A 25,681-nucleotide genomic window follows, 5' to 3' on the forward strand; every position below is an offset into this window, starting at 1 on the left:
GCAGGGGTGTGCGCGGGGTGAGAGGGGCGCGGCGCGACGCGGGGGGGGGAGCGCGGGTGCGTGGGGGGTGCGTGTCTGCGGGGGGGGGGGCACGCGTGTATGAGGAGGGGTGCACGCTTGCCGGGGCTGTGCACGGATGTACAGGGGGGTGCACGGCTGCGGGAGTTGCATGTTTGCGTGCGGGGGGAGGGCGGGTGCGCGTGTGCGCGGCTGCGGGGCGGGGTGCATTGTGCGGGGGGGGCTGCACGGCTGCGGGGGGGGGTTGCGGCGCAGCCGGGCCGCCCGGCCTTGCTCGGCCGTGCGGGGCCTCGGGCGGCTCCGGCCGCGCGTGCCCGCAGCGGCGGCCGGGGCTGGCCGGCGGCGGGGCCGGGCGAGCGGTGCCGAGCTCGCCCCTCGCCGTTGCTCTCTCCCTGCAGCTCCGGCCGGCCGGGGGGAGCGGCCCGTGCCGGAGGCGCGTCCCCAGGGCCGGGCGGGAGGAGATGAGGCGCTCGCTCTGGAGGAGGTCGGCGAGGGGCTGCGCCGCAGCCCGCGGCGCCGAGCCCCGGCGATGCGCCTCCAGCTCCTCCGCCGGCCGCTCGCTGCCGGAGAGCCCGAGCCGGGAGCCCGGCGAGGGCCAGCGGCGGACGAACCCCCTCAACATCCAGATGCTGTCCAGGACCCTCCACGAGCAGATCTTCCGGGGGGCCCGGGTACGGCACTCGGCGGCGGAGATCCAGAGGAGCGTGGAGCACCTGCAGCGCCACGACCTGTGGGGCAAGGAGACCTCCGCGCTGCCCGACGTGGACCTGCAGCTGCCCCGCATGTACGGGGACAACATCGACGAGCATTTTCGCCTCCTGGCGCAGAAGCAGAGCTTGCCCTACCTGGAGGCGGCCGACGAGCTGCTGCGGTGCGAGCTGCCCCCCGTGCCCGCGCGGTGGGCCTGGCAGCTCGGCTGGACCCGCTACGGCCCCGAGGGGCGAGCAGAAGCCGTCGACTTCCCCGCGGAGCGGGCGGCGGTGTTGGACGTGGAGGTGTGCGTGGCTGAAGGCCACTGCCCGACGCTGGCCGTGGCGGTCTCGCCGCACGCCTGGTGAGACGCGGTGCCGGCCGCGATGCTGGGGTCGCGCCCGTCGTGGCGGCGGGAGCTCGCGGCTTCGGGAAGGACGGGGATGCTCCCGAGCGGAGCCTCTTCCTGCGAGCCGCCGCCGGCTTGCGGGGAAAACGCAGCAAAGCCCCGAAGCGCGGCTCTGGGGTGTGCGACGCGGTGCTCCCCGGGCTCGGTCACCTCCCTCCCACGGGTGGGATCCTGCTCGACACCCCACGTCACAGCGGGTGCTTTTGGTCCCAGGAGCCCCTACTTTATTTCTTATGGCGGGGGGGGGGGCTGCCTGTCCTCCGCAGGTACTCGTGGTGCAGCAAGCGGCTGCTGGAGCAGCGGTACTCCTGGTCCAGCCACCTCACCCTGGCTGACCTCATTCCCCTGGAGAGCCCGGCAGGTACCACCTGTGCCGGCAAGCAGGACTGGCCAGAGAGAGTGGTGGTGGGGCACAACGTGGCCTTCGACCGGGCCTTCATCAAGGAGCAGTACCTCATCCAGGTAGTCCGTGGTGCTGCTGCTTTGTGCCGGCAGCTGCAGTTCGTTATGCGGATAGTCATTTGCACTGGCTTTTCAGGGTTATTTTTGGCAGACGCTGTTCTGCACAGATAGCCCAGGGTTGTGCTTACCTCGTCCTGCAGAACAGGTTGAGGTTTTGATCCCTTTAAGGGGGGGAGATAGTCTTGCACCTCATAAAGTTGTTGGAGGCTGCAGGGTTGCAGCTGGGAACGTGGCAGGAGCCTTTGAGCAGCTGACAGCCTGCGCTGGGGATGCTCTCAGCCCTCAGAAGAGGGGTGCTGGGAGGCAAAACTTTGCTTTGACAGAAGCAGCCTGAGCAGAGGACTTGCAGCTCTATAATGCAAGGTGGTGCTTGCTGGCAGCTGCAGGACGTTTGGCAGCACGTTTCTCATCTAGCATGTTCTAAACCATCTCTTTTTCTCTCCTCCGGTGCGTCCTAGGGCTCCCGGGTGCGTTTCCTGGACACCATGAGCATGCACATGGCTATCTCGGGGCTGACGGGCTTCCAGCGCAGTCTCTGGATGGCTGCCAAGCATGGCAAGAGGAAGGGAGTGCAACAGGTCAAGCAGCACATGAAGAAAACCCGCAACAAAACGGAGGGACCAGCTGTGAGTAAGAGAGCTGAGCCGCTGGCAGTGGCCTGGGTGGTGGGGGACCGTTTGACCCTGTAATGGGACTGTTTGCTCCTGTACTGGGACCATCTGCTGCTGTACTGGCAGAGTAGGAGCTGTTGGAGCAGCTCTGCTGGGTGGAGCTCTCCCAGTGCCTTCCAGGTGAAGTGGCCTCGGTTTAAAATGGAACAGCAGCATCATCCTTTACCTCTCCTGATCTTGGCTGTGGCCAGTCCTCATGCCGCACCATCTAACCCCCCTGTTGTTTGCAGGTCACTTCATGGGACTGGGTGCACGTCAGCAGCATCAACAACCTGGCAGACGTGCACGCGCTCTACGTTGGGGGGGAGCCGCTGGAGAAGGAGGCGCGGGAACTCTTTGTGAAGGGGACCATGGCTGACATCAGGAGTAACTTCCAGGTGCGGGTGGCCATCCCAACATCCCGAGAGGCAGCGGGAGGCGGAGATGGGAGCAGCTGCTGGGGTGGTTTCTGTTTTGCTGCCCTTTCTTGGAAGGCTTTGGGTGTGCTTGGGGCTGGGACATCCCCCATCCTCCCGCAGCCCTGGTGCCTTGCCCTGCGCTGGCAGAGGGGTGGCTGCTTTGTCTGTTCTCACCTGCCTCTGCCCCCAGGACCTGATGTTGTACTGTGCCCACGATGTCCAGGCCACCCATGAGGTGTTTCAGCAGCAGCTGCCACTCTTCATGGAGAGGTGAGTGCCACTGAGCTCTGGCCAGCGTTGGCCAAGGGGCTGCGGGCTTGGCCGGCAGTGGGGACGATGGCAGTCCCTCTGGGGATGGGATGCGGCTCTTCTTGTCCTTGGGGTGGCACCGGGAGCTGGGAGGCCCTGAACCCCCCATCTCTGTAGGTGAGAAGGAATAAGCAGCAGCACAGTGTGGCTGGAGGAGGCAAGCAGACTTAATGAGGCAGATCGGAGTGATACAGCTTTGGAGTTATTGCACAGGGTTGTTTAAGGCAGCAATTCATGTGCAGGGCAGATGGAAGATACAGGGATCCTTAGGGGTTTAGGGGAAGAGCATTGAGGGTTGTGTGGGGTTGGGAAACTCTAGGTGAAGACACGTTCATGTCTGTCATAGTCTGGTGCTGCCAGTGCAAATCCCCTCCAGCAGACATCTCATTCCTCGCTGCTTCGGGCTCTAGGTGCCCCCACCCTGTGACGTTTGCAGGGATGCTGGAGATGGGGGTGTCCTACCTGCCGGTTAACGGGAACTGGAAGAGGTACCTGGACGATGCTCAGGACATCTACGAGGAGCTGCAGAAGGAAATGAAGAAGTCCCTGATGAACCTGGCGAACGATGCCTGCCAGCTGCTGCATGAGGACAGGTACCCGTGGGCTGGGGGTGCAGGTCCTGCCGCTCACAGGACAGAGACCAGATGCCGGGTGGTCCGTGGAGGGCTGCGGGCAGGTGCTGGGGACGGGAGCAAAGCTGCGGTATGACAACAGTGTGTTGGCAGGTACAAGGATGACCCTTGGCTCTGGGATCTGGAGTGGGACACGCAGGAGTTTAAGCAGAAGAAGAATCCGGGGAAGAAGAATAAGAATCAGGATGGGAACAGCAAAGCCTCCCCGGCGGTGGTGGGCACGGACAGGTCCGCGCAGGAGTGGCAGGAAGGTGAGCGGAGGTGGTCCCCTGGGGACGAGGGATGCCTTCCCACGGGCACCCAGACGAAGGGACGTGGTTCGGTGGTGGTGGCAGGGTGAAGCATTGGTGGCCTGTCCCTGTGCTGGAGCACGTGGTGGGGGGCTCTTTCAAGGTCCCTCTCCCTGGTGGGGCAGCAGGGAGGGCTCTTTGCCAGCCAGTCCTCCTTGCCCCACCAGACCCTGGTCCCCCCGGTGAGGATGAGGAGCTGAAAGCCCCTGCGAGTCAGGTCTGCCTGGAGCGTCTGAAAGAGACGGTCGTGCTGCAACCTAAGAGACTCCAGCACCTGCCGGGCCACCCAGGGTGAGTTGGGGACCCTGGGTGTCCCCAGGGCTTGCCCTGTGCTCTCTGACCCATCCCTGCTGCTCCCCAGCTGGTACCGCAAGCTGTGCCCGCGCCTGGAGGAGGCAGGCTGGGTGCCAGGACCCAGCCTCATCAGCCTGCAGATGAGGGTGACCCCGAAGCTGATGCGTCTGGCCTGGGACGGCTTCCCCCTCCATTACTCGGAGAAGCACGGCTGGGGCTACCTGGTGCCGGGGCGGCAGGACAATTTGCCGGCAGTTCCCTCAGAGGCAGAGGGCCCTCTCTGCCCACACAGGTGAGGGGGACGTAGTGGGGTGCCGAGCCGGGGGCTGCCCCACGGAGGGGTTTGGGAGCTCCCTGGAACCCTGCCCAGGTGCTGCCCTGCAGCCTCGGTCCCCGTTGTGGGTGCATGAGCCCTGCCCTCTCCCCTGCCAGGGTAATCGAGTACCTGTACAGGCAGCACTGCCTGGAGAAAGTCAAGGAGCAGCCCCCGGGGCCAGAGGCTGCCATGGAGGACGAGCTGCTGGTGATGGATGGCAGCACGATGTGGCAGAAGGTGAAGGAAGGGATGGAGGGTCCCTCGGTGGGAGGGAGATGTGGGGGGCTGAGCTTCTTCCAAGCGTGCATGCGAAAACCAGCCCTGTGCATGGCTCCAGGGACTGGAAGTAAGAAATTTCCTTTAGTTAAGTGTTAAGTTACTGGAAAATTGGTGTTTGACCTGGCTTCCACCACGGTCCCTCTCTGCTGCAGGTGGAGGAGCTAAGCCAGCTGGAGGTGGATGTAGAGGAGAAAATGGGCAGAGCGGACCAGAGCCTGGTGCAGGTAAAGGGAGTTTCCTGTGCGATGCATTGGCAGATTGGTCTCTCTTTCCTTAATTTCCCCCTCCCGGCATGCCTGGGGGCATTCCTGGCATCACCTCGCATCGCTGGTTGCAGGAGGAGATGGATGAGCTGTGCAGGCCGGTGGAGGTGAGGAGTCAGCCCTTGTACCACTACGGCAATGGTCCCTACAATGATGTCAACATCCCTGGGTGCTGGTTCTTCAAGCTGCCTCACAAGGCAAGTTGGGTGCTCCTGGGGCTCTTCCTGGGGCTCCCTGGCCACCCTGGGTCCCTTGCCTGTCACCACGGTGCTGCAGCACTTCTGGGACCCCCGTGATCTTGTCCCATGGATTGGGTGGTGGAAATGCATCCTTGTAACTGGGGCAGGAGGATGCACAGAGCTTTACTGATATGGAGCAGTGGCACGCTGAGCCTTGGTACCTCTTTTGCTGCTAAAGGACGGTAACGATAACAATGTGGGAAGCCCTTTTGCCAAGGATTTCCTGCCCCAGATGGAGGATGGCACCCTGCGGGCTGCTGTGGGCCGCACTCATGGGACCAGAGCCCTCGAGATTAACAAAATGATCTCGTTTTGGAGGAACGCTCACAAGCGGATCAGGTGAGCAGCTGCCTTCAGCTGAATTGTGACATCCCTGTGGGTGGAGGTTCATCGTGGCTGGGGGAGGTCATGCGGACGTGAGGGGCTCAGCATCTTGCCTGTTGCGTGTCCCCTCAGTTCCCAGATGGTGGTGTGGCTGAAGAAAGGGGAGCTGCCTCGCGTGGTGACCAGGTACAGGGAGGAACGGCCCCAGCTGGGACTATGGTCCCCTCTGTGCCACTCCGAGAGGGCTCTTAGAGGATGATGCTCACCCTCACCTCTGTCCCAGGCACCCTGACTATAATGAGGAGGATGATTACGGAGCCATCCTGCCGCAGGTGGTGACCGCAGGCACCATCACCCGCCGGGCAGTGGAGCCCACGTGGCTGACGGCCAGCAATGCCCGGGTATGGCCATGCTCAGGTCCTTGCGGGGGTGTTTTGGGGCACCCTCTGTGTGTTTTTCACTGGTGGGAGCAGCCTGAGCTGGAGGAGTTCGGGCTGGATGGTGGGGTTTAAGGTAGCAGGGCTGGTGCTGGGGCCCTTCTCTTGCTGATGTGCTTTGACTTCGGGAGAAGGGAAGAGGCAGCAGAGGCTCCTGAGCTTCAGAATTTGGTGAGAGGAGGAGAAAATACTGAAGCACAGGTTTCTGTCCTTCCCCAAACTCCCCTTCTTCTGTGCTGGAGGAGCCTGGGGAAAGTAACCACACGGATGATGCCACTTGTATGTGTTAAACTTGGTTTTGACTTTCAGAGCAAAATTTAGAGGCATGGGGAGCACTGTGCCGGCACGCTGCAGCTGCAAGAGGAAGGCTGCTCCTGTGCTGCTGAGGAGCAGAGGGAGGTGCAGGGGTTGTGCTGAGCTGGGCATCGTGTCCCACAGGCTGACCGGGTGGGCAGTGAGCTGAAAGCCATGGTGCAGGTGCCGCCTGGCTATTCCCTGGTGGGTGCGGACGTGGATTCCCAGGAGCTCTGGATAGCCGCTGTCCTCGGCGAGGCGCACTTTGCCGGCATGCACGGTGAGCCGGGGTTTGCTGGGTAGTGGGGTGACCCCCTTAGCCTGGTCCCATTTGGTGTCCAACCCCTGCTCCCCACCTGGCAGGCTGCACGGCCTTCGGCTGGATGACTCTGCAGGGGAAGAAGAGCAACGCGACAGACCTGCACAGCAAGACGGCCGCCACGGTGGGCATCAGCCGGGAGCACGCCAAAGTCTTCAACTATGGGCGCATCTACGGGGCTGGGCAGCCCTTCGCCGAGCGGCTGCTGATGCAGTTCAACCACCGGCTGACGCAGCAGCAGGCACGTGAGAAGGCTCAGCAGATGTACGCGGTCACCAAGGGCGTCCGGAGGTGGGTGCTGCCTGGGGGGGCGGAGGGTGAACAGGAACGGGGATGGTGGTGGTGTCCCACAGGACCTGGGCATGGGTCACTCTCCCCTCCAGGTTTCATCTCTCCGAGGAAGGAGAGTGGCTGGTGAGGGAGCTGGAGCTGGCCGTGGACAGGGCGGAGGATGGATCGGTATCAGCCCAGGATGTCCAGCGGCTCCAGAGAGAAGCCATGAAAAGGTGAGATGCTCCAACCCTGCATGACTCCGGTGATATCGGGGTGCGAGGTGGAGGGAGCTGCAGCGGTGGGTGGAGAAGGGAGATAGGGCTGGGTAGTCCCAATCCTCCCTCCCTGCTCCCCCAGGGCTGAGTAGGTTTGATCTGGGGGCTTCCCGTCTCTCCCAGTGAGCAATTAGCAGCAGGCGGCTGCAGGGGCTCGTCCAGCTGCCCCAAACCAGGAGGGAGTGTTTGAGGTTCTCAAACAGGGCCTGCAGCCTCCTCCCACACTTCCAGCAAATGTCCCCTCTGCCACGCCAGGTCCCGGAGGAAGAAGAAGTGGAATGTCGTGGAGCACCGAGTGTGGGCTGGTGGCACTGAGTCTGAGATGTTCAACAAGCTGGAGAGCATCGCCTTATCCCCCTCCCCACAGACCCCGGTGCTGGGGTGTCACATCAGCAGGGCCCTGGAGCCCGCCGTGGCCAAGGGGGAGGTAAGGATGCAGCTCTCTGCTGCTGAGCTCTCAGCTTTGCTTGTCTTCTCCAAAATGGCAACCCCATGTTCAGCCCTTCTCAGATGCTGGAGACCCAGAAGGGTCTTGGGAGCCATGCAGAAAACCCACTGTCCCTTTTCGTTATCTGCATGCCATCGAGAAAACCCAACAACCCTGAATTTAACAGACTTCTCCCAGGAACTCTCCTGTATCAGGACCAGGCCCTGGACCCCTGCGCTCTCTTAGTATCCGTCTGTGTTTCCTTTCACCAGTTTCTGACCAGCAGAGTGAACTGGGTGGTGCAGAGCTCGGCCGTCGACTACCTGCACCTCATGCTGGTCGCCATGAAGTGGCTCTTCGAGGAGTTCGACATCAATGGGCGCTTCTGCATCAGCATCCACGACGAGGTGCGCTACCTGGTCCAGCAGCAAGATCGCTACCGGGCAGCCCTGGCCCTGCAGATCACCAACCTCCTCACAAGGTGAGACGTGACGGCCGTGCTGTCTCCTGGGGACGAGCACCTGTGCCTCTGGGATGGGATAGGGCAAGCTCAAGGGACTGGAGTGACAGCAAAGGCATTAGCTTTGCCCGCAGCAAGCTGGTGCAGAGCAGTTTTCTTCTGCTCAAGGGATGTTGGCAGCGCTGGAGGTTGCAGTTCTTTCACGCGTGGCTCAGGTGGCTATAAATGGAGCTCAGCTTCGATTTCCAGGGATAATGTGCTGGCAAGAGTGGGATATCGTCAGCTTTTGGCTCCTGCAGCGATGGGTCCAATCGTTCCGCTCTGCTGGGGTGCGAGCGCATCGCCTCCTGGTCCCTTCAGGTCTGCGGCTGTCGCGTGGCAGCAGCCCTTGGGCTTGATTGAGCAGCCGGGAGCCTGAAACTGTCCCCATCCCTCGTCTCCCCCCTGCCTTCAGGGGACAGCAAGGGGCAGGGCTCGTTGTCTCTGCTGCGAGCACGAGCACTGTTGCCCCTTCCGCAGCGTGGGGCGTTCCCGCTGCTTCCCTGCCCCATGCAAAGTTAAGCTCAGCCTAGAAAGCTGCTGACCTCAAAGGGGTCCCTTCGATCTGGCTCCAGCACAGCCAGCTTCGCCAAATCCCCTTCCTGGCGCTGTGGGGTATTTGGTTATATGGGAGCCAGCCAAAGCTGAGCTGTTTTCTCCTGAGCTGAGGCAGGGATACAGCAAACAGCCTTTCTGTGCCGGTGCAGCAGGCGCAGCGGGGGCGGACACCCTGACGTTTGTGCCTTTGTGCCGGCTCCTGCGAGCACAGGGCTTCCTGCTGGGAAAATCCAGCATCTGCTCTGCCTGGGAGGATTAGCCAGCAGCGAAGGGCTGGGTTCTCCCTTTCTTCTGAGGAGGCTCAAAGTACTGTTACTCTGTTCCTCCCACATCCACTTTAGCAATGCTTGACCCTCCTGCTACCCAGTACTTAAAAAGCACCTTGTCTTCCAGCTGCTGAGTGACAGGGGTGTGAAGTAACCTGTTAGGGATGGCTGGTCGATGTTTTGTCACACCTGGCTCTGATCAGCCACAGCTTCACAAGGCTAAGGGTGGTGTGTAGCACCATCCCACCTGGTCTGTTGTTCTTCCAGGTGCATGTTTGCCTACAAACTGGGCCTCCAGGATCTGCCACAATCAGTGGCTTTCTTCAGCGCAGTGGATATTGACCAGTGCTTAAGGAAAGAGGTGACCATGAACTGCGTGACACCATCAAATCCAACTGGGATGGAGAAGAAGTACGGCATCCCTCAAGGTGAGCGGTGTCCTTGCAAGCTAAGTCCCCTGTAATCCCCTCTGCGCAAGCCTCCCCAGCTTAGGCAGAGCACTTGGCCCGAGCAGTCATTCCCCAAGGGCTCCTCTGTTGGGCAGAGGCACCTCATGAGCCCCTTGCTTCCTGACCCATTGTCTGCCCTGCAGGGCAACCACCACCCTGGTGCCAGCCCCTCTCTACCCCTCTTTCCTTTCCCAATCCCTGAGTTCTTTGGGCTGCTGCTTCCAAATATTTCTGATAGTGATGAGCGCGGCCGGGCTCGGTTATCCCATGCACACATTTGCTTTGTGCCCCTCAGAGACAAGCCCTCGTGCACACTTTTAACACAGCCCAAGACTGAACTGTTCCTTCTCTGAAATGACCCAAACTTTTCCAGCCTCTGTTGCCTTCTCTGCTTCCCCACTCCTCCTTAGCCCAGCACAGCTTTGTTCAGAGAACTGCCTTGGCATTGCTGGGTTTTTCCCCAACAATCCTAAGGCCTACAGCTGTCCCTATGTGCATTCAATATAACCCTCTAACTGCTGCACGCAACCATTTAACTGTTGGCTGGGACCTGCTTTAAACAGCTCTGCTCCTCCTCAATATGCGGCAGCATTTTCCCAGGTAAGGAGAAGAACCTGCCCTCAGATTTGTTCTTTCAGTCGCTGGACACACCAGACACTCCACCCTTAGGTAACCTTTATTAGGAGTCTTACAGGCAAAGGGTACATTCAGAAACAGGATTTGTGTTCTGTGGGCAAAAAGGGCAATTCTGTTCTCACCAAGAACAAGGCAAATTAAACAAGTGCATTGCATCAGGGTCAGCAAAAACGTAACAGCAAATCCAGCCTCACCAGAGGAAGCTGCCACCTCTCTTGCTTCTCAGGAGCTGCATACAGCAAGCAAGCTTCAACTCCAAGGCAGAACAGCTCGTGTTTCCAGCTTCCTACTGGTGCTGGTTCCTGTGTTCACACCACCACGCAAAACAGAAGTTTGAATAAATTTAGGGCTTTTTGTGCTACATGCTCTGAACTAAAGCAAATCATGACCGTCACTCTCATGTTACGCAGTCTCCGAGTGTACTGCAGAGTGCAGGGAACTGATTGTCCCATTGTCTTCCAGGAGAAGCACTGGATATATATCAGCTAATTGAAATAACCAAAGGTTCGCTGGAGAAGAAATGATGACGCTAGAGTGCCAGAATGACAATTGTCCAGACTGCGTGCCAGACCCTGGCTGTCCTTTCAGAAGGACATCTTTTGGCAGGGACTGATCCTGGTCACTCTGTTTCCTTTTTTCTGTAAGAAGGGATGTTCCTGGGGAAGAAGATTTTGATAGCAGCACATTCAAATAGCAGAGGCACTTCCGAGGGCAGCAGCCATCTGTAAAACCTGAGACGGGCCAGAGTCACTGTTTGCACACCCATGGGCACGAAGGAAGAAGACTTAAGTGTCTGGCAAGAGAAGCAACAAACCGTTGTCTCCATACATGCAGTTCTCCAAGACCAAGGCGAGTCTGCCACAGAACAGGCACTGTGGGAGGAGGCAGCAGTGGCAACCCCAGCTTTATTTTTTTCGCTGTCTCTTCTTTTTGGGTTCCTGGTTCTCATCTGTCTGCTCTGCTGTGCTGCTCTGGAGAGGGAGGAAGAGAGTAGCAGTACAGACTGTAACTGTTTTTGTGTGATTAGTCTAAGGAATGTTTACCTAAAGCAAGAAACCAGATGTCCAGAACAGGATTTAGCTCTTTTTCCTCCCTAACAAAATGACCTGAATATGGGACTCCTCTTGCCTACTGAGACTTTCCCCGTGGACCCCTCAGTTCATGCTGGAACTTAGACAGCAGGTTATGAATGGCACAGGACAGGGACTGTTTGTGCTGGGTTTTGCCTTGTTGAAACACTCAGGAAAATATGGACAGAAGCACCAATAAAAACCTGGACAATCAGCAAAGTAAATGGTTTATTTTTTTTTTAATCCAGCACAGGTTGCTCTACCTTCACCAGCACTATCTAGTAGAGGAGACGGGTCTGAGGAGAATGATGCTTTGCAGAGTTTGCCCTGCCAGCTGTTTATCTACAAACGTTAACCTGGGTGCAAAACCACTTTGCATCATGCTGCAAAGGTGTGATCCTGGCCAGCCAGTAGGTCCTCAGAGGTAATGCTGATAGACCTCTCTGCTTGCTAAGGCAAACAACAAGGCCTTAAGAGCAGTCTCACTTCCCTAAGACCAGAGATAGAGACAACCGGTGCATGGAAATAAAGGTCATTCAAGGCAGAGGGCTGGCATGTAGGGGACGTTAGCCAGACTAACTGTTCCTTCCTTTGTATTAGTTTAGTATTAAAATGAGAGCTAACCCAGGGAAGACAAACTGTCCTGATTTCACATATACCTAAACAGCTCACAAATACAGTTGGCCTCAAGAGAGGGGGAAACCTATCGGTAAAAGCAGCTAAATGAGTTCTGACCTGGTTGTTGTCTGGCTCATTTTCAGCATCCTCTGTGTTATGCTCCTGCAGCACACTGTCTAGCATGGATGCATTGATGCGGAAGTCCCGGGAGGTGCTTAGCTTCATGTATTGCATCAAGTTCACCTGCAGCAACAAAGGTGAAACCAGGGAGAGAGGACATTATGCCATTAGCATCTTAGTTTAGTTGTCTACCCTGCCTGGTCCTTTGCACAGCACTGGGACCGAGTCCATCAGAGCAATGATGCAGGACTGAAGCAAAAGGTAGATGAAAAAACACCTGCCCCATACAATCCAGTGTGCCAAGTGATTACCAGTTATTCTCACTCTCATGTAGTATCTCATTGTGGTACATTTATCTCCTTATGAAACAAGACAGGGGAGAGTAGGGTGAGGGAAGCTGGCATTAGGTGTGAGTTTCTGGTTGAGCAGAAACTTATCACACAATGTTAGGTCACAGGCAGTACTGCCATTGACACCTGCTGCTACCAGTGTGACAGCAATTCAGTAGTGTTGGGCCAGGAGCTTGGGCAAAGGCTGGAAGAGTGGTAAGGTCCTTAGACTTTCCTAATTTGAGCAGCAGTGGAGCTTTTAAAAGGTGGAACAGCAATAGCCCTCCACTATGCCACTGCTCCACTGAATTCAGGTCCCAGAAGAGCTCTGCTTTACATTACCTTTGATTTCTTGGAGAGATGGATAAGGAACTTCTCATATTGCTCTATTGCAAAAATCAAGTTTGGGATTGGTTTGGTGTCCCGAAGCACCTTAGCCTGAAATGCAGAAAGGAGGGTGATGATAGGTCAGATTTGGAAGCGAACAACGATGCTGTAGCATGACATGAAGACCACAACGCTCCAGTTTAGAAAAGTGTCTTCAGTAGCCTTGCTCCATACCAGTCCTGCCCCAGTAAGCCTTGCTAGTTTGTTACTGGTTTTAAATTGACTCCCACGATGGTTCTGCAGCAAGGCTTTCCCATGTATTGTTTTGTACTCTGCCTGCAGTCCACAGCCCTGATATGCCTGACAGCCATCAGAGCAAAACTTCCTCTGCTCCAGCTCTGCAAAGGCATCACAAGCATACACCTTCCAGGCAATGAACACGTTGCTGTTTGACCACATTTTTGCCCTGTTTATTTACCACCACTAATGTTTGTTCCTCATGGTGATAGAGTGGTAAAAGGAAACACAGCATTTCAACCCATTTCCATACATTCGGGGAACAGTAGGAAGATCATGCTTGTGGTTTTTAAACACTTAACATCACAGGAATGTCTGGGACAACCGACTAGACAGAGGAAATGCTAGCTGGGAGCACAAAGGACATAAAAGACCACGAACCTGCCAGCCTGCTCACTTGCTCCCAAACAAACCATCCAGTCATTCTCAACTGCCTTACTTTAGTGGAATGCACTACTTTAAACGTACTGACAAGAAACACTTAAACAGAGTGCAGTATTGGTTCCAATAAATTAGCCCAGTTCTGTAATTTCATAGGTTACCCCAAATTATAAAATATCAGACAAGACAAACTATCCAGACTTTACCTTTGTTTCATGTCTGTGAGCTTTTAGGTTACATTTAGTGAAAGTGGGGTTTTTTTGGTTGCTTTTTTATTTGTTTGTTTGGGGTTTTTTAGACTTTTCTCTGAAGTTAAGGTAGAATAAATTTGATTTTTACTTAAAAGGCCCAAATGACAACTTGTCACTGGTGATCTATAAGAAGCCACCAGGTAACACAAACCTTGAGGTATGATCCCCAAGTTCAAATAGAGCCCATGTTCTTCTATTAGAGAGCGAGTCAATCTTACCATGACTGTGGAGATTGCAGCAGCTTCATCCTCTTTCTTCTTCTTTTTCTTCTCTTCTGCAAAGCTTAAGCTCTCACTGTGGATGTTCTGAAGGAGGATGCCAAAAGATGGGGCATTAGAGGGTAAGCAGGAAAGAAAGGCCTGCCAAGTAAGGCCAGAGAAGTCTTTGCTCTGGCCAGCTAACAGCATTACCAGCTAGATGACGGAAAGATTGTGATACAAGAATGGAATTGGGAGTAATCTCAAAAAAAGAAGGAAAGAAAAACTAATTTAATAATTTATACATTCAGAAATACATATGTGTGAGAAGCCCCCAGGAGTGGTAGCTCTGCACACCACTACACTTTCCCCAGTATGCCATGTCTGTTCTATAATTCCTCACTCAAGCATCCAATTCCTCTCCAAACAGCTAAATCCCATCTTTAGCACTGCAGTCTTCGTCACCCACATTACTTTACGCTGTGATGACTGCGGTGTTAATGACAATGGCAGATAAAGGTCAACAACAGCAGTATTAATCTCATTAAAAAAAAAAAAATTAAAAAAAATTAACACGGGGGGGGGGAAATAAAAGCTAAAAACCAGCTCCCCAAACACTATTCCTTCCTTGCTCAAGCAGAAATCAACACGCTTGGCCCCAATGGTGCTGAAATGTCTTATACTATTATTTGACACAGTAAAGCTTGAAATATAAGAAACTCAAATCATGTCAAGAAGATTAATAATCCCCAAAGGTGCCCATGTATTGCAGCTGATACACCATGCAGCATCAGATAGACTGACTGTGATTTTGCCACAGTTAATTTAGGCCTTACCTGTACATAAGTAATGAATGAATAACACTGTGGGGTCAAATGGGAACCTGAGAGCTTCACCTGCAAAGAAGCAGAGGTTGGTGTTACTCCCAACTCTAGGCAATAAGCCATTTTCTCCAGCAATTTGCTCACACTCACCAGCTTTTCTAGCCTTCCTGGAATCGTATTCGAGGTGCTGCGGCAAGCTTGGATATACTGCAAGGAAAACATAAACGAGTTTCTTCTATGTACGCTGTTTCCAGCCAGGGCTCAAAGCAGCTTGTTTAACGGCACAGTGGGGAGGGCAGGATTTGCAAGAACTATCCTCCCCAGTGGCTTGCTATATCCCAAAGGCCACGTCTGCATTCCAGAGCTGTGAGAGAGCTAAGAGAATTCACCACCTTGTCTCAAACTAGGTCCACTGGCCTGTTTTCGTGGCCCAGTTCCCCCAGGTCCGACGCTTCAAGTCTTAGATGGGAACGTGGCAAGGGCAGGATTGCTGAGCGCTGTCAGAACATCACTACTGTTGTTCATTGTGGCACACAGCTGTGTACAGAGGAACCTACAAGATACACTGGGAAAAGCCACTCCAAGCCACACACAGCCAAATTCAGCTGGAGAAAAGCTTTCCTTTATCTCCACTGGTACAACTATCACTGCTGCAGAAAGGTCATGAAATTGAGGGTACAAAAGCCAATGGAATAAGGACTCAACTCCTGCAAGAGATCAACAGCCCAGTTCTGAGCATAGCTGCTGCCAGGGGTCACTGTGAGCTTGCTGTAGCAGATGGGAAAAAAGTTTTTAGATCCCAGCCAGCCCACTGTCAGCAGAGCAGCACTCACATGTTTGATGAGGGAGGTGAGAATTGCGTATGTCTTGCTGAGGCTTCTCAGCAGCGTGTCCACACAGCTCCCTGCAGGGAGTGCTGTCTGTACCAGCTCATGATAAACTGTCAGTAGAGTTCCCAGCTGCAGAATTACACCTTTCTCCAGAGCCTGGGTTTGGTCTGATGCCTGAGAAGAGTCTTCTAGAAGAAAGAGATGAATACCTGGTGAAGGTGTGTCTAATGAATCTAGTTATGCAGGTGGGAGGCACAAAAGACCACCTTTGCATCTGGTGCACAAAGCACCAGTGTGGCACAGGGAAAACGATCACTGGAGGGATTTTGTGACAACACTTTCTATCTTAACATTGTTCATGTTGAACCAGCTCAAGGGAGAATTTAACCTGTCCTCAGATGATGCTGCCTCAAAATCCCCAAATATCTTTTTGCTCTCTAGCTTCATCTGTTTTTGACAAAGGTGTAACAGTAAGAAATGGACCACTTTTATTACCTGATGTATCTGATCCCAGACTGGTGAGTTTCTTGATAAGCCAATCCACCTCTTCAAGGACCTTATCCACCTGACCCAGAAGTAGCAGCTAAGATAGAAACACCAATAACAAAACAGGTTTTTGGAGGAGTTTGGCACAACAGGAATCTACAAGCCGCTTGTAGCAGAGTAGCCCTGGACACTACAGGTTGTTCCATACACACTATTTTGACTCACACAAACAGTAGGGGCTGCAGTCTTGGCATTCACTATGGCGAAATGGGACCGACTCTCCACTTCTACGTCCTAGTTGGAATAGAGAAAACAAATTCCAGTGAGTAAAACTTTAGCTGCTGCCACATAGTTTGCACCAGAGATGCACTCAATTCTGCCCTGGCAGCACTAAGTGGTGAAGAGTTAGGCTGCTTCTGTATCATACCTGATCTATGTCTCCCAGGCAAGCATGGATGTCTTGTGCGAGTTCACGCAGCAGACTGACAGGACTCTTGTACAGAACATGGAGACTGAAGAGCAGAGACAGCAAAGCCTTGCAGCAAGCGATATCCTCTGTGGGGAAGGGAAAAGAAAACAACACATTACCAGGTGCAGAGCTCCCCTAGCTATTTAGGAACATCAGACATCCAGTGAGGGAGAGTCTCAGATTCAGTATGGATTTAACAGTCTGCATTCCCAGAAACGTACACAGTAGGTGAAAATTCTATTAAAATACCGCAGTTACAAAAGCAGAGTTTACAGCATCGGGCATCACATGTAATATTGCAAGAGGAAGTATGGCACACCATAGCCCTCAGCTCGTAGAAAAATGATGACCAGAAGCACTGAGGAAGCACAATACAAACTCTGGCAAGAGTAATATCTTTCCAGATTATAAATCCAGATTTGAGCAACAGATGTGCTAAATAACAAGGGAGAAAAGTCAAGTAAGTAAGTGACTTCTCTTTCTTCAGCAATGCTATTTATAGAGATGGGGTTTCTTCCCTAATACTCATGCTAATAACCACAATGTCATGGCAATCTGCCACAGAATGGGACCTGAACGTATCTGTAACAAAGAGGTGAAAACGGGACAGACAACAGCAGAGCATCTAAGGGTCTAATATCAGACCTGACACATCACATCTAAACATGTTCCCCAAAGCTTACTTACCGAGAGCATTTTCTTTGCAAACTTTGACTGTCCAAGTCAGGAATTGAAGGAACTGTAAAAGGGGAGAAAAGATATCATGGCTTTTAAACAGAATTTAAAGCACAAAACTAATAATAATTAAAAAAAAATTCAAGACAATGAATCACAGCAAAGGTTGATGAGCAGAGTCCCCTTCTGGCAGAAAGGCACCCAGCCATGCTCTGTGAAGTTTCACAAGGGACACTTAGCCTAAAAACAAGTGAAAATCTGGGATCCAGGACAGGGGAATGGCTATACATTCCCTTGGACAGAGTAACAGCTCCATTTAATTTAAGGTAAATGATGACTCCAGACTTCTGGCACACTTTTAGTGCAGTCCCTAGCTTGTAAAATGGGGGCACTTTAGAAAATGCCTCCTTGCATGGAAAGAATTAGGCACTCAGACAGTTTGGACTGGTCACAAGTCTGCTGGCCTTTTTTGGCTCTATTCCCATGTGGAAGCCATACCACAGCTAGGCTCTGTTAGGAGTCCCTGCTCAGGCGAACAAGTCATTCAGACTCCATGTGCCCAAAGGCAGGATCAGAACGTGCAGGAGTGGGGTGGGAAGACAACTTGTTCTTAACTGTCCTTGCAGGCATTAGACAGGAGTGTGCTTGATAACGTAACAAAACTGTCACTTTGACATGGTCTGGTCTGCAGGAGAAGGCAGAACACACACACATCAGAGCCCTCAGATGTCAACTCAATCTGATAATCTTCTTCCCACACCTACGGCTACAGCACCCATCCCTGCTACCCCATGAAGGTTGTGAAGTACCTGCTGAGAGGCTGGATCCAGGAGTTTGGACAAAGTGGAGAGAACTGTGATGAGTGACTGTGTTTCCTTGGAGTTGAAGTCATCTTCAGCACTGCTGAACTGGTTCACCAGGGACCTCTGATCATGGGAAAGAAAGACAGAGTCCCTGAGTGTGCATGCTTGTTGCAGGGCTATTTTAAGAAACAAATAACCAGAAGCTGCAGCAGATAAAGGAATCAGCAACAAGGAGAATGACAAAGAATATAAAAAAAAGGACTCTTCTAAAGAGCAAGTGCTGGTTTTTGTTATCAGTGCTTACATAGAGGCCTGCATATGATTCACTGTGACTTTTACAATACTCAGGTAAGTTTATGCTGCACTGAAGGACCCTATAGCTCTGTAAATACATGTGCACTTCAATCCAACTCTGCACAGCACCCTGAATAAGCTTTCCTTAAGAATCAGAAACTTTTCTGAACTGCCAGTGAATCAGTGTCACAGTTGCTATCACATACTCAATCCTGTGGTCAAGCAACAGAGAGCTAGCAGCATTTTCTGCCAGAATTACCAGTGCTTTGGAACACTTGCAGCACACAGTGGTACTTACCTGAAACTGTCGGATCTGGAAGGCAGCTTTCTCTGTGACATTAATATCCGTTTCTTCTGCGTCACCATCAGTAATATCTGGCAGAGACAGAGAGGTGCAGAAAAAAGCTAAATGCCAAGAGCAGAATACAGGATTTATTTCCAAAAGTGGGAAAGACTGCAACTGCTCACAGCTAGAGGAGGAATACAGACTGCAAAACCGTGGTGAGCACAAAAATGTGTTAAAGGCAAACTTCAAATAGACGAATGCTATATCAGACCCCAACTATCCTCTGCTGACAGACTGAGAGCTCTATAAAAGCAGGTAAAGATATCTCTGGAGCTTGCCTCTGGTGTGAAAAACCAATGCTACTAAGCCCACCTTGTTACTGAGAGACAGGGACCAGCCCCCTCTCTCCCTAGTTATGGATAAAGGGCACTGGGTCCCTAACTGCCCACACATGGGCTGGAACACGAATGCTAGAAACCAGAGCAGAACTGTATCACGTGCCTACCCAGGGCTTGGAGAAACTGAGGGATCCTGGCAGTATACAGCTGCTGCACCGTGTTGAAGATCCGCAGCAAACCTTCCAAGCACAGAAGTGAAATGCTTTTGCCCTTCTTCTTCCCTGACTCTTCAACAACAGTGGGAATTGAAGTGTACCTCCAAAGCAGAACCCTGCAGGATGGGAGATGAGTTAACATCACATGCTCCAGTAAAGCTGGCTGCACAGTGCAAGAACTAGAACAGGGCTAATCACAGATTCTACTCTAAGGATCATATTTTTAATATAACTAAATTGGAAGGTCCTTTTCCTATAGGAAAGTGGAAGAAGAGATCAATTTTTAAGAAGAGTTTGTTTCAATGTCAGCAAAACAGCTACTGCATTCTTCTTGCACACCTAAATAATTTAATTCTTTCCAGGTGCCAAGGGACCTTCCAATCCCATTTCAAGTCCATCTTTATACATTCATTTCTTCCACCTGGCTTTCCTTCTCTCAGACTACCCAAACACTGACCACTGGTGTCAAATCTGTCAGTGACAAAAAGAGCTTTTCTCTTGGCAGTTTGAATCTCTGAAATGTCAGATATCACTGTAGGGCTCTATATAAATAAAATCAGAAAGGTAAAGGCAGGCAAAACAAAGTCAAAAGCTTTGAAGAAAGCAAAATTGTTTGGCCCAAAGGAGACTTTTCTATTTGTAGGCAAACATCTTTTCCCTGCTCCCCTAAGCCCAGTTCCCTTTTTTGTTCCCCCTCCTTTCTTCTCATTAGTTCTGTTGCCTGCATAGATGATCTTATTCTGTTTCAATGTCCAATCACGCAAAACATGTAGCTCACATGTAGTCCTAATGACTGCAACAAAAATAGCCTCTATTATTTGGGGCGAGACACAAAACAGGCATTATTCATGGCAGGGGTAATTTGCATTTTGTGCTCTCTGCTGACTGGGATCTGAAAAGACCCCATGCAGATATGACCTAGATCCCAAAAGACATTTACATGGTTCACATTCTTGGATTTCCAAAGGATTAGATGCATGAATGTCTTCAAGCATCTTGCAAAAGTCCTAAACAAATGTTTTCTAAAGCTTGTGTCTCTCTTATATCTGTTTTATACTGTAGCTATAAGGTAATTTTAACTTCATTGCATCCCAGAGGCCTCAAGAATCCAGCCTGTAACCATCCTACCTCCTCTGTGACAATGAGTGATGAACCAAAAGTCAGAAAGAGGCTGAAAATGAGTGTTCAACAGCATTTGGTTCTTCCAGGCCAAGTACTGTTATTAGAACTGTATCACTCACTCTGGCACAGAAACTGTAGTGCCTCCACTTGATTTCTCAGGAGCAAAGAAAGGCAATGATCTGAACCCAGTAACAATAACTGTTTGAAACAGTTATAGACTGCATTCTTCTTTCAAAACCCTACCTGAGAATCAAAAATCCCCAAAATGCATTGCTGCTTTTTAGGGCTTATGTCTTCACATGCCACAGTGACTCACCGTGTGATTTTGCAGAGGTTCTGAAACATCTTCTCAGGATTTTGTCCATCTGGCCCATCAGTTTGTCCTGTCTCCTCCAGCTGCTGCACCTTCTGCAGAGCTACACTGACAGCATAGCGCAGGAACTCTGTGCTGGAGCGCAGAACTGCCAGGCTCTCCTCATGGCTTTGGGCATTGTCCCTGAAGAATCAAGAACACTGTCAGAGAATTGAAGATGCGCTGAAAAAGCATGGGGATGGCCTACGAGATTCAAAGTCTAAACATGCATTTACAAATAAAATCATTAGCTGAATTCAGGGTGGAAAAGACCCTTTGTTTTAGTAGCTTGTAGTGAACACTTGGAGAATAGAAAATTCCACCAGCCTTTCCAAACACACTAACAGACATGGTTTGAATTGATGTCTGGCTCTGTTCCATAGAGGACTTGAGCTCAACACTGGAGTTTGTTGTCTGGGGAATGGCCCAGGACTGGAAGAGCAGAGACCCCCTGGGGTCTTACAAGTCATAAGCAAGGTCCAGGAAAGCTGGTTTGTCAATACCAGGAGTTGTACAGCTATGGTTCCTGTCTGGACTATGATGCTCTCCAGACAACAAGTGCTGTTACCATACATGCTTTCTACAGAAATGAAAATGCCTGTACTGTGTATGCAGCGCACAAGACAGCCAGCATGCAGATACCACGAAGGCAGCTTGTGAAAAGGCCTTAAAGCTGCTCCAGACGTGACACCTTCTCACCTGAACAGAGCTGTGAGCAGAGTAGATACAAAACCCATGGACAGGAAGCTTCGTGCAATTTTGTTGCCCAAGGTAGATTTGTTCTTTCCAGCTTTCTCCTTCAGGATTTCAGAGAGTTTGTTGTAACATGTAAACAGGCCTAGGACATCCTCAAACTTGTTCTTACTGCAATAAAGTGGCAGAAAACATTAATGGAGAAAATCCAGTCTTGTAGTTTCCCATTTAGATGCTTCAGTTGCCAAATTACACAATGACACTTTCTAAATGATAAAACCATGACATATGACATCTCCCTGCCTCCCTAACAGTGCATTCCATTCCTCCTTAACCTGCTCTTCTACAAAATGTCACATCCCATCTCCCACAACACACGACATTCAAAAGGAAGACATTCCCCAAGGTTCTGTGAATGTCTGTGCCACAAGGCACTCACACTCAGAAAATATCATTCTGATTCTGTGTTTGCACTATTATCCTGGGCTTGCAATGAGGCTGTACTCCGAAGAGCAAGGCACAGTATAGCACAGCTAGCGCTGGAGGGTAAGATTTGATGTTTTACCTGAAATTCCCTATGTTGAAATTGTACTCAATCAGGACCTCACAAATTCCCATCACCTGAATGGCATAGATGTTATTCTTTACACCAACACCAGAAGACAGAGAAAAATCTGCTGATTTGTCCTAAGAGGTAAAGGAAACAAGTGAAAAATCTTTTCAAAACCTGACAAGAACTCAGTGTCTTCTTCCACTGAGTCAAACTGAAAATCTGATTTACCAGTTCAAAGTCTTCCAACTCGCTCTTGATCATTCGTCGTGTGACAGATTCTAGCATCTCTTCAAAGTTTTGCTCAAATCCCACATCCTCCTCCTCATCGTCGTCTTCAGTTCCTTGGCACAGATGCACAGTGCTCTTATACCAGGCGAGACAGTGTTGGATGCAGCAGAGCAGATGGGCCTGAAGGAAGCAGCCACACAATCACACTCAGCCTTCTAGTTGGAGGTCACTGGCAGAAGCGGACACAGGCCAGACTATTATAGTTGGATGCAAAGAGCCATAGCTGCCTTCGGAGGTTCACGTGAGTCTCAAGAATATGCCTCATTCCCAGAATGAGGGGGATCTATAATCCTACACACAGCTACACAGTTCTAGCTTCAGACAACGTTGTCTGCCTCAGCTTGCCTATACGGGATGTAAAGGCTTAACTCCCACTGCTCCCTCAACACAGCTACCTCAACTGCTGAAAGAGATGGAAAGGGAATTTCCAAAAGGGCTCTCACTCTAGCTGAAGTGTCTGCTCCCTTCCTGCGTGAGCTACTGCAGCACAGCACGGAAGCTTCCTTAGGAGAAAATGAAGTGATTAATTTGAAATTGTTCCCTCAGAAATCCAATGAATCATTGAGGTCTCATCTCTAACAATTTCAGAGGAGCAAAACCAAAGGCAGATTCTTCCCCCTGCTACACACACACTGCACGACTATTTTATGTGGAATTAAGTTGAAGGAGGGAAAAAAAAACCCCAGGGTGAGCTCAATAGAGGATAACAGTACTACACTATTCCTAGAGCATTTTTCACACAGGTCCCCTAAACCACTATGCTAGCAGAGCTCTAATAGATACCCTGAGACAGGGGTGAGAAGCCCAGCTCTATTGTCATTAAAATAATTGCTCCAGGCTAGAAGAGGCTGAAGAAACTCAAGGTATTCAGCTTATGTAGCAGCACAACTAAAATGCTATAGAACAGATGAGCTTGCAGCTGTGGCCAGCCAGTATAGCTCTTACCAGTGGTTCTTGCAGAAAGATTTGATCTCCTTGAGCCATAATACATCCCTCAAGTTTCAGTGGAGGCAGGAGGTCTGGCTGGGGCAAGTAATATTGCTTTATCTGCCAAGGAAAACAAGAAATAAAAATAACCAGTTACTTGGTAACTGAGCCTCTTAAGTTCTTTGAAAACAGAATATGATAATCTTTGTACTCCCTTCTACAGAGTGAAAGAAAACTGGCACTATAGTAATGGGACTGTACACGTACATGAGCCATGTCATCTGCTCTATTAGTTATTAATCCCCTCTTGAGTTGCTTATGTACCTCTCAGGGACACGTCACTGCCCTAGAACAAGTTTATCTGACCACTTGCTGTTGCGTTGCCTCAACATGCAACATCGCTTACACTTGACCTGCAGTGCTACCCATCCTTTAAACAGCGAGGAAAAGTAACTGCTTCAGCTGCCTGTCACCCATACTGAACGCTTGGCCCTGTTACGGCATCCAGCTTCTTGGCCTAAGGGTGCAGACAGTTATGGAGGCTACACTTGCCACTACAACAAAACCATGAGAGACCATGCTTGCACCAGTTCCTGGCTGTGTGGCATACCAGAGGAAGGAGATACGCACTGAGTACTGATATAGGATCAGAACCGAATAGGCCAAGTTATATACATAATGATGCTATAGAATTTTATATATTTACACCAGGTTCCCATTAAGTGCCCTCTGCTACCCAAAAGCTTCCTTGGCTCTCTTCATCTTCCTTTCTCAGGCCCTATACTGTCATGGGAAAGCTAGAATTAGTCAGCATGAACTCTACAGATGATTAAAGGAAAGAAAATTACTTGTTTCAAAGAAAGCACAGCCTGTCCAATGGATTGAGGAAATGTGATTGTCTTGTTGCCATGAGCAACACTGTTGGGGGATGAGTTAATCCTCCCAGATCCTACATGGACTTGGGTATTCTCCCGATGGGAGGACAGCAATAATAATTACTGTGTCAGCACACATCCTTGGGGAAGTATGGGAGGGTAACTGCTGTGCACTGCTAAGGAACAGGGACCGCACAAAGCACTTCTCTGGGCTCACGCTTCTCACAGCATCTCAGAACTGAAGTGTTGGAAAGGGCTCCAAGAGATCCTTTCTCTTCCACCCTGTGACAGGATATGAACCAGTCTCCAGACGTTTACCTAGTCCGCTCTCTCAACATAGCAGGGATTTGAACACCTCCTTAGAGAAGTGCTGCAACTCTTAAACATGTTTCCAGTGTAAGGGAGAACTATTTTCCCAATATGTAACCTGAATTGCTTGCCATACCGGGCACAGTGCAGAATTCTTAGAGTCTCTGCAGCCATGCCACATAGCAGTACTTTACCTGGGACAAAAGCATTTCCATTATAGAGCTAGCCAGCTGGGAGTTTCTGCGAAGGACATCATAAAAACCCTGAAGACAGGAAGGAAAGATTGTTGGCTTACACAACAAAGAAAATGAACTGCATGCATAATAAGTTGGCATCATAAGACAGCAACGAGCCTTTGGCACTGCAAGGAACCATGAGGAAGTAACAATGTGCTCAGTGTAAAACCCCATACCTGGCAAAGCGAAGGCACGACAGAAAGAAGGTATGAATCAGAAAGAGTATGAATTTCCTCACAGGGGCCCTCTCACAGGCTGTATCTCCCTAGCAGCAGTGGCATCAAGCCCAGAGTGACTTTCACTGCTATTTAACACTAGCACTAGATCCAACTTCAAACTGTGAAATCCTGCTTCAAAGGCAAAACAAGCCAGTGGGGAAACTGTAGGAGGCAAAAAATCCTTCAGACAGAGAAAACTCAGTGGATGGATAAAGCAAGCACAAGTCTTATAGCAACAGTGATGAACACACCCAAAACTTGCAGCTCATCAAAGGTCAGTCCAACCAAGTCAAGAAGGAAACAAAATCTGTCTGACCTGAACAGTTTTTTTTCCTCAAGCTTGTACCCCAGTTACCTCAGGAGCTAAGATACGCACCCAAAAATGGCTCTTTGTATTAGGCCATTTGTCACAAGAAATCTAAGGGACAAACAAGCCTTTACAGAAACTTGCAAAAAGAAGAGGAGAAAAGACAGATCCCTGATGCAGTCTCTAAGGAAGTTTCCCCATACTCTCCAGTCAGGGTTTTCTTCCGAGCCCATCATTAACTCCCAGCAACTCTGCATCTATCCAATGCCTGTTATAGAACTCCTCCTGGTCATCAAACATGCTTCCCATTTCCTAGGCCACACCACAGGAAGAGAGACTTTGACACATTTTTGCTCTTAAGCAATGCATGAGATGAGGAAGATACATCAATGTGTCTTTGGGCTTATAATGGTCCAAAATAAAAAGAAGCAGAAGGATTAAAAAAAAAAAAAAAAAAAAAAAGGTAGTCCTTGGTACACGTGTCCCATGAAGAACATAACTGAGATGATAGGTTGTTTTCCACAATAATGTGATCATTATTTACCTGGGGCTACAGTAGAACCAGACTACAGAAGAGCTAGTGGCTGTTTAAACGGAGATTGAAGAAACCGTGTTTACCTCATATAACATGAGTCGAACATCCGCTTGCTGGCTCAGACATCGCCTCAGGCTGCCCAGGATTTCAAGGCAGAAGGCCTCATTAGCTGCAGAATTATAGCAGGCATGAACATCTGCCTGGACCTGAGAGGGAATATTAGTCACATTATACTGGTTACAATTCTCAAATATCACAACACAGAAGCAAGATGATAACAGGCCTAGCCCCTAAACAACCATTGAAATAGTCCTTAGTGTGCTGCCAGGCTCTTTATCATCATCATGGAGCAGTGTGAATGCTCCCCAGAATACTGGTGCTGTAAGAGAGAATGACTCTGAGAAGCAACATCCCTAGGCCAGCTTCTCT

At 51.0% G+C, this 25,681-nt stretch overlaps 2 protein-coding genes across 3 annotated transcripts in view; one reads left to right on the forward strand and one right to left on the reverse strand.

The window, feature by feature from the left end:
- POLG (DNA polymerase gamma, catalytic subunit) lies at positions 1–11,311 on the forward strand. Its single transcript, XM_030014860.2, has 23 exons — positions 1–17; positions 417–1,072; positions 1,384–1,579; positions 2,038–2,205; positions 2,481–2,627; positions 2,839–2,918; positions 3,368–3,550; positions 3,683–3,840; positions 4,047–4,170; positions 4,241–4,465; positions 4,606–4,726; positions 4,921–4,992; positions 5,106–5,228; positions 5,449–5,609; positions 5,727–5,780; positions 5,878–5,995; positions 6,470–6,605; positions 6,689–6,935; positions 7,028–7,150; positions 7,448–7,619; positions 7,892–8,100; positions 9,210–9,370; positions 10,490–11,311. Exons 2-23 carry the CDS (start codon positions 480–482, stop codon positions 10,549–10,551), a joined length of 3,633 nt encoding a protein of 1,210 aa, XP_029870720.1. The 5' UTR covers positions 1–17; positions 417–479; the 3' UTR covers positions 10,552–11,311.
- The window catches only part of FANCI (FA complementation group I), a 26,384-nt gene continuing 10,754 nt past the window's right edge, over positions 10,052–25,681 (reverse strand). For both annotated transcript variants that reach the window (XM_030014859.2, XM_041123717.1), the window contains 21 exons: positions 25,336–25,458; positions 24,151–24,219; positions 22,791–22,892; positions 21,786–21,965; positions 21,570–21,691; positions 21,011–21,175; positions 20,276–20,455; positions 18,790–18,953; positions 18,297–18,373; positions 17,711–17,827; positions 16,914–16,965; positions 16,185–16,312; positions 15,983–16,051; positions 15,767–15,854; positions 15,275–15,459; positions 14,592–14,648; positions 14,454–14,513; positions 13,639–13,725; positions 12,507–12,602; positions 11,833–11,958; positions 10,052–10,998 (listed from right to left, as the gene is read on the reverse strand). In XM_030014859.2, coding sequence (XP_029870719.1) covers positions 10,933–10,998; positions 11,833–11,958; positions 12,507–12,602; positions 13,639–13,725; positions 14,454–14,513; positions 14,592–14,648; positions 15,275–15,459; positions 15,767–15,854; positions 15,983–16,051; positions 16,185–16,312; positions 16,914–16,965; positions 17,711–17,827; positions 18,297–18,373; positions 18,790–18,953; positions 20,276–20,455; positions 21,011–21,175; positions 21,570–21,691; positions 21,786–21,965; positions 22,791–22,892; positions 24,151–24,219; positions 25,336–25,458 — 2,313 coding nt within the window. In that variant the 3' untranslated portion in view covers positions 10,052–10,932. The remainder of the gene's footprint in view (positions 10,999–11,832; positions 11,959–12,506; positions 12,603–13,638; positions 13,726–14,453; positions 14,514–14,591; positions 14,649–15,274; positions 15,460–15,766; positions 15,855–15,982; positions 16,052–16,184; positions 16,313–16,913; positions 16,966–17,710; positions 17,828–18,296; positions 18,374–18,789; positions 18,954–20,275; positions 20,456–21,010; positions 21,176–21,569; positions 21,692–21,785; positions 21,966–22,790; positions 22,893–24,150; positions 24,220–25,335; positions 25,459–25,681) is intronic.

The sequence above is a fragment of the Aquila chrysaetos genome, chromosome 5 (genome assembly GCF_900496995.4).
Source record: "Aquila chrysaetos chrysaetos chromosome 5, bAquChr1.4, whole genome shotgun sequence".
NCBI classification, from domain to species: domain Eukaryota; kingdom Metazoa; phylum Chordata; class Aves; order Accipitriformes; family Accipitridae; genus Aquila; species Aquila chrysaetos.

What these genes read in the sequence shown, in the direction of transcription:
- POLG (XM_030014860.2), top strand. Translation starts at nt 480, where the DNA reads ATGAGGCGCTCGCTCTGGAGGAGGTCGGCGAGGGGCTGCGCCGCAGCC. An exon ending in CGGACCAGAGCCTGGTGCAG is followed by an intron (nt 4,993 to 5,105) that starts GTAAAGGGAGTT and finishes CGCTGGTTGCAG; the next exon opens with GAGGAGATGGATGAGCTGTG. An exon ending in ATCACCAACCTCCTCACAAG is followed by an intron (nt 8,101 to 9,209) that starts GTGAGACGTGAC and finishes TTGTTCTTCCAG; the next exon opens with GTGCATGTTTGCCTACAAAC.